This window comes from Chamaea fasciata, unplaced genomic scaffold, assembly GCF_029207755.1.
Source record: "Chamaea fasciata isolate MVZ Bird 193981 ecotype frontalis unplaced genomic scaffold, bChaFas1.0.hap1 SCAF_1, whole genome shotgun sequence".
Taxonomy (NCBI): domain Eukaryota; kingdom Metazoa; phylum Chordata; class Aves; order Passeriformes; family Sylviidae; genus Chamaea; species Chamaea fasciata.
This window is the reverse complement of record NW_027094086.1, coordinates 121,313,564-121,320,755: the sequence shown is the minus strand read 5'-3', so window position 1 is coordinate 121,320,755 and position 7,192 is coordinate 121,313,564. Positions and strand designations below refer to the sequence as shown.

Sequence of the window (7,192 nt, the reverse complement as noted above, 5' to 3'; positions counted from 1 at the left end):
TCTTCACACAGCCTCGAAGTCCAGCCTCTCAAGCTCTGGGTGTCATCGACATTGTGTGCATCTTCCCAGTTTTGGAAAACTATCCAAATGATATCTGTCCTGCTCCCATGCTGGTTTATTCATAGTTGCATCATAGTTTCGTCACCTCTCTTCTAACTTGCTGATTTTTTTCAGGTCTGTTTCTGTGAGACTAGTGAGTTAACTTCAAAAGTTGGTGCTTGCCGACCTCTACCTCGCTGGTGCTGTGGATGTTTAGTCTGTTTTAGTTTTGAAGGTCCTCCAGCTTTTCCTAAGTAAATCATGGTTCTTCAAAGTCAGTGCTTCTTTGTAGACTTGCTTCTCGTTTCCTTAGTCATCCTGACAGCTCTGCCTGTACAGACAGGACTAGATGCACTCCTGGCCTCCATTGTGGTTCCTGCAACTCCGTTCTTTATTCAGCAGTAAGTGAAGGGTGTGCGACTTTTTTTCTGTTTTCCCTTACCTTTTCACCTCTCCTAGACACGAAACGTGTCCCTGGTGTCTCCACTCCTTGATTCCGAACTGCTGGAATCCTGCAGGGAATTGTCTGCGTTTTCGACTGGCGCTTTTATCTGTTTGCATCCGCTTTTAAACTCGCGGCCCCCGTTGACCTGAGGAACGCCCAGTCCCCGGCACGCCCGGGCGGCGGCAGCGCGACTCGAACGCGCTCGTCCTTCGCCTCTGCGGGGCTGCGGCCGCCTCGGGGACCGGCGCCGGGAGGAGCCATCCCCGCGCTCCGGGCACCCGCAGCCCCGGCCCGCGGTGCCCCGAGCGCGGCGGGGCGGGCGGGCTGGAGGCGGGGGCTGCGGGCGGCGCCCGGACCTGCCCCGGTGCCCGCTCCGTGCGGCCGCTGCCGGCGGGAGCTCCGGAGCACAGCGGGCCGAGCGGGTGTCGGCCGGGGCTGTCGGGGGCAGCCTCTGGTTCGGCACTCCCGGCGTTTGCTCTGGCGGAGGGACTGCGGGATGGGCCACGGGGCCGTGGGAAACCGGCTCGGGGATCTGTGCTGCCAGGAGGAGCGTGCAGCAGCTGCGTGGTGTTTCCATTCTCACCGGCTTCGGCGTTGGGGAGCTTTGGAAGCCGAGGCTCTAAACGGAGAGTCGAAGGCTGAGGTTTCTTGTCTTTATTCCTGCTCTAAGAGAGCCGACGTTTGCCAATTCATTTGGGGCGTTTACACCTCTGAAGTTCTTTAATGAATCCTTGGTGTCTCCGACTGAAACTTTCAGGACCGCCAATGTACCAAGGCCCATGTCTTTGTAACTATGGAGGGTGGTTAGAAGTGTTAATCTGTTGTCTTGGAAGTTTTTTATTTTTCCTGTCCTTGCAGGCTTTTCAGATGTCTCCTCAGAAGAAGTGCATATGGAGTACTGTGACAGCAAACAATATAACTGAGAAATGTGTAAGCACTTTATAAGTGATGACTCATGGGGACGGTCTTGGGGATAAGACTTGTTACCAGTTTTCAGGTGGCAACTCTTGACTTATTTATCTCCCAACTCTAGGAGATGATCAGAATGCCAAAATATCCTTCCTTCAATTCCTGTGCACCAAAGAGAATGCCAAAATAGCAGCTGGTCTATATGGTCTACCCTAACATCATCTTTTTACCTGAGATCTCTGACTCAGACTGTCCAATCTGATATTGCTCTTTATGTAAAGGCATAAAAATTTGATATACGGGCAACAGTGAGAGTATTTAAAGGAAACTTGTATAAAAAAAAAAGGTCATCTTTTCACCTTGAAGTGGAAGGAAATCAAAAGTCCTCTGTTGGATAAGTCAGGTTTCTTTTCTAATTCTAAATATCTTTGGTTCAGTTGACAGATCACTCTTCTTTTTCTTTTTTTTTTTTTAAGTCTTCTCCAATGATAAAAATATGCATTTTTTTTCTCTCTCTTTTCAGATAGATGCTGTCCAAAAGTTAGCACTACAATGGAAAAATCGGCTACTTCAGTTGAAAGCTTTAAATGCATCAACAAAAGCAGCTTTGGTACATGTTCATGAATGGCAATGTGTCTCTGTGCCTGATGTTATTTTTAATGAAGTCATTTACACAGATGTTAATTATGGTTACAAAGTGTCACCAGACGGACATGAAAAGAAGGACACTCACACCGTCCACTTGTGAGAACAAGAAAGAAGGAAGTTTCTTTTGGGATCAGGGTTTTTATAGCTTTTGGGGTTTGATCAGGGATAGGGGGACAAGGTTAACATCTCTCTGACCTCACTGGTCAAACCAGAAGTCCATCAATTTGTCCTTCCCCCTGGAAGGAATGCAGTACAAAACATCATTCTTTGTTTATGTTACAATTAGTGAGAAAGCTCCAGTACAGAATGTAAAGATCAGAAGGCTAAAAAATCAGGGTGACAACAAAGATTTCTGAGATAAGGCAATTGTGATTTGCCACCTGGGCATATTCTCTGGAATCCTGAAATCAGTGAATTGCAGGTGATAGAATAAATCCCTTCAGTTAACTGGGGGAAAACGTGCATAGGGATGGTTCCATGTTAGCAAGGCAGCAGCTGGATCCCAGCTTTGGAATACTCTGATTGCAAGCCACATGAAAGCAACCAGAGCTGAGTTTGGGATATGATTGTGTACATGACCAGGAGGAGGCCAATCCCCAGCACGCCTTTCTTCTCATGTGCTGATATTGGCTCTTCCAAGCCAGGATCAGTAGAGTGGACCAGAATTGCTCTCCAGGACACCTTAGGATAAATGGAGCATTTGGCCAATGCCAGAATTGAGAGAGAGGTGGGAGAAGAACCTTTGGATAACATATGAAGATAGAAAGAGTCATTGGTCCTGCAGAGGTGACAAACACTTGTGAATGGAGATGGTTTTCCAGAAGCAAATGCTTGAGTTAAAGCCCATATGAAATAAATAATCAGGGAGACAAAGGAAGTGGCTGTGTTTGAGTGCAGTCTGCGTGAAGTGCAGTAAAGGTTGAGTACTACAATCCCAGCCCTTAGCCTGCTGAAGGTGGACAAGTGGGATTTGGGCTTTACCAGAGGAGAAGGGATGGGCTGAGGACAGACAACAGAGTGAGTCAGAGCTGTGCCCTAAATCCAGTCACAAAGCACAACCTGGAATAGTGAGAGGTGAGGATGAGCTGCCAGAGGGGATCAGGTCACTGTCTGACAGGCAAAAATCGATCAGTTGTAACAGATTTGCATTTCTGGAGGGTTTTACAGAGGAGAGCCTGTATGGCCTTAGAGCACTTAAAGCACTGCAAGAACAGGCAGTTGTGGGGAATGATCACTGTCCAGTGTGGTCTGTGTTGGATTCAGTAGGACTGGACAGCTTTATTTTTGTTTCAAATGGTCACTCAGAGAGAGCTCTCTGCTTTGGGATCTAGTTTTCATGTATGTCTCTGGAATTTTTTCAGCTTTCTGCTTTCAAGACCACAAGCACTCAACCAGCACCTGCCTTTGGAACGGGAGGACAGCAAACCTCAAGCTTTGGGCTGTCAAGTAAGTTCCTGCTCTAAGAACCAAAACATTTAAATATTTTCTGTAGTTTGCTGCTGCTGCTTCATCTTAGAAAAACAGCAGTGGTTTACTATCCCGGGGGTACCCATTCTAATATTTCTTGTAAATTCTCTACTCGCAGGCTTTCCCGTGAGCAGCAGCAGTACCAGTGCCAGCAGTTTCTCTTTTAAAACCAGTTCCAGCCTCATCAGCCCAACATCCTCTGGGAGCAGCCCTGCTGCTGGGAGCTCTGCTGCTGCTGCTGCAAATCCTCCTGCATTTGGGACAGCGTCCTCTCCCAGCGCACCCCAGTCCATTGGCTTTGGCAGCCTGGCCGCTCCATCTGCAGCCTCCTTCTCCTTTAAAACAGCTGCCTCAGCTGCTGGCTTTGGGACTTCTGGCTTTTCAGGCTTTGGCAGTGCTGCTGCTGTGAACTCTGCAAGCACCACTCCACTCCCAGCCTTTAATGCCACCGTTCTGAACAACATTCTGAAATGTTAATTTTTATTTGCTCTCTCAATTCTTTTCTGCAGAATCAAATGTGCAAGTATAAACTTTTGAACATTATTTTGGGATAGACTTTTTACATCTGAGAGATGAACTCTTGAAACTAAAATGGAACATTTTCTTCTCTATGCTGTCCTGTGAAATTCTGTGCAAAGACTGTATGAAAAATACAGTGTCAAAAGAAAGAATGTTTCTGTCAGGTATTTAAAACCTATTCTTGGATCATTATCTCCAAATGTACACTCCATGGGTTGTAGGACTGGCCACAAAAGCTTTTTTCACCACTGCCCCAACAGTTGGTATTGTAACTTTGTGAGCCCTCACTGATAGTTATTACTGAATGTGTGCCTTTGCTGTCTATCAAAAATCTGTTGTTTTTTTCCCCAGCTTTACTGAAAATAGATGATCTGTGAGTGATGCCTCCATACTTTCCTCCACTCCCCTTCACTCATTATCAAAATCCTCCAGCATCCTCATGTTTACATCTTTAAGTTGACCTTTCCTGTTCACAAATAGCATGTGAATTCAGGTCAAAAGGAGGGGCCATTTCAGACCCCACAATCCCTGCCTATCCTTTTGCCTCCTCTAATACCATTCTCTTTTCATCCACATTAAAAAGGTTTTCAATACAGCCTGCATTATCCCACCAATTAGAGTTATGAGTCAGCATGATAGTTTCCAAAAGCTGATACATTCCTTCAGGATTTTCTCATTATGAACCAACAGATCATCTATCTATCTATCTATCTATCATCTCTCTCTCTCTCTCTCTCTCTCTCTCTCTCTCTCTCTCTCTCTCTCTCTCTCTCTGTCTCAACTACTATCAAAGTAGTACAAGGAACATGTCCAGAAAAAAATGGCTGATGCTCTGCCCCCACTGTTTGTCTTATCACTGGCTGTGTATGTCTCTGATTCCAGCTGACAACAAGACTAAAATCCTCACTTCACATGTGCTCTCTATTTTGATCTGTATCCTCTTTATCCATGTCCATCCTGCTGTTATAGGGGTGTGGAATGAAGAGAACATTTGCACATAAAGCCTCACCCCCTTTTCCAACATCCACTGTAAGATAATATTAATCTGCAATGATGCATTTTCCCCATACTCCAATTTATAAAGTGGCCACCAGTGATGATAATATCTCTTCTTTTTATCTTTCTTTTAGTCACTGGCTCTCCTCTAAATATATTCCAGTTTTTTGGGATGCATCCTAGACAGCTGTGGGGAGGAATTGTGGATTGGCATGTTCCCATCATTAAATTTAATAACATTCAAGTTACACAATTCCTTTACCCTTAGGTCCAGACCTTTAGTAGTTACACGACCCAAATCACCCTGACTGGTTACACTGATAAACATATACCATTTGAAAGAGGAACACTAGCACCTACCAATCCAACAATTCTATTCCCCTCTTGGCACTTTTTTGAATCTCTCTGCAGCATTGTACCTTTGAGTTGCTCACCACCTTACTACTGGAGAGGATTTGATGGAGTCTGTAATCAGTTGGTCAGTACCTGCTGCAGTCCTGCCTCATCCAATTCTCCATTGCCAGAGGAAGGAAGACGGTCTAGTTAAGGCTTTTGGCCATCCCACCTGAATGGCCAGAACTCCCAAATATGGATTCTACTAGGTGCGAGGAGCAGATTCACACACAGAGTGGAGTTCATAGAATATCCTGAGTTGGAAGGGACCCACAAGAATCATCGAAGTCCAACTCCTGACCTTGCAAAGGACCATCCCCAAGAGTCAGACCATGTGCCTGAGCTCTGTCAGGCTTAGTTCTGTGACCGTTTCCCTGGGGAGCTTTCTCCAGTGCCCAACCACCCTCTGGGTGAAGAACCTTTTTCTAATATCCAGCCTAAACCTCCCCTAACACAACTTCAGGCCATTCCCTCAGGTCCTGTCACTGGTCACCAGTAAGAAGAGATCAGTACCTGCCCCTCTACTTCCTAAGAAGTTGTAGACTGCAACTCAGTCTAATCTTGTCCACGCTGAACAGACCAAGTGCCCTCAGCTGCTCCTCATACAGCTTCCCCTTGAGGCCCTTCTTGATCTCTGTTGCCCTCCTTTGGATGCTCTCTAACAGTGGTATATCCTTCTTATACTGCGGTGCCCAGAACTGCCCCCAGGACTTGAGATGAAGCTTCCCCAGCAGAGAACAGAGCGGTACAATCCCCTCCCTTGCCTGGCTGGTGATGCTGTGCCTGATGCACAGAGATCTTTGTTACATGGCTTGCACATGGGTGCCGGGTGGTGAATCCCTAAATGTAGCACAGCCTCTGTGTGCCAGCCACCTACTTTTACTTGTTTCAAACAGCAACAGGTCAACATCTCCCATACAGACACAAAAATCTGAAGCTATACTGTACCTAGAGTGAGAGGACTAGAGAAAAATGGCCTTAACCTGAGACAGGGGAGACTGAGGTTAGGTATTAGAAAAAGGTTTTTCACTGTTACAGTGGTCAGGCATTGGAATAGGTTTCCCAGGGAGGTGGTGGAGTCACTGTTGCAATATGTGGTACAATTCTCCTAAGAAAGTATGTTGTTTAATGCTTGATCTTTATATACTTTCAAGCCTAATCAACAAGAGGGGAGATTTAATCCCTGAAACAGATAGCAGCTGACAAGCTCTAAATTATGCTCATGTGTTAGAAAAACAAATTACTTGTAGGTAGACTTGCCTTGTTAAGGTTCAGAGGTGGACATTCTTCAGTGATCTCAGATCTGGGTGAGGTTAACAAAGCTTGGGAAGAACGATGTACCACTGATAGTCGATACAAAGAATGCAGAATTCATGGGCCGCAAGGATATTTGTCAGAACCCCCAAGATAAGGAAGAAACTAATAAAAATAACTCAGCAACTGTGCTGAAACCAGCTCTGACTGGGTAAAAGGTAATTCCAGCAGGGGGATCTGTGACCACTGGCTTATGGACCACCAACCATGGGCCCACAAGAAGAGAAAGACTGAGCATGCAGACTAATTGGCATGAGAAGTGAGAGAATAATTAACCAATAGAATACAAATTAATAAGAGACCTATGTAACTTGCAGCCAATGAACGCTAATTCCTTTGTTTGCTAAAATGTATAAATAGCAAAAAGTTTTGATGGTTGGTGTGCTTGATTTGTGGAACACCAAATCAAGGCTTGTGCAACTCTGAAATAAACAGTTTTTCAAACGCGTAATTATTGGCTTG

The 7,192-nt window shown here is 45.6% G+C and overlaps 1 protein-coding gene across 4 annotated transcripts; it reads left to right on the top strand.

Moving 5' to 3' along the window:
* Positions 1 to 4: 4 nt before the first annotated feature.
* LOC136296592 (nucleoporin NUP42-like) lies at positions 5 to 7,181 on the top strand. 4 transcript variants are annotated; one of them, XM_066195817.1, is made up of 5 exons: positions 5 to 440; positions 1,343 to 1,414; positions 1,921 to 2,003; positions 3,403 to 3,487; positions 3,627 to 7,181. In XM_066195817.1, the coding sequence occupies exons 2-5, from the start codon at positions 1,411 to 1,413 to the stop codon at positions 3,983 to 3,985; spliced, it is 531 nt and encodes a 176-aa protein (XP_066051914.1). In that variant the 5' UTR covers positions 5 to 440; positions 1,343 to 1,410; the 3' UTR covers positions 3,986 to 7,181. The 4 variants fall into 4 exon arrangements, with proteins under 4 accessions (XP_066051914.1, XP_066051905.1, XP_066051894.1 ...); XM_066195808.1 differs by having other exon boundaries at positions 1,917 to 2,003; XM_066195797.1 differs by having other exon boundaries at positions 5 to 1,414; positions 1,917 to 2,003.
* Positions 7,182 to 7,192: the final 11 nt, after the last annotated feature.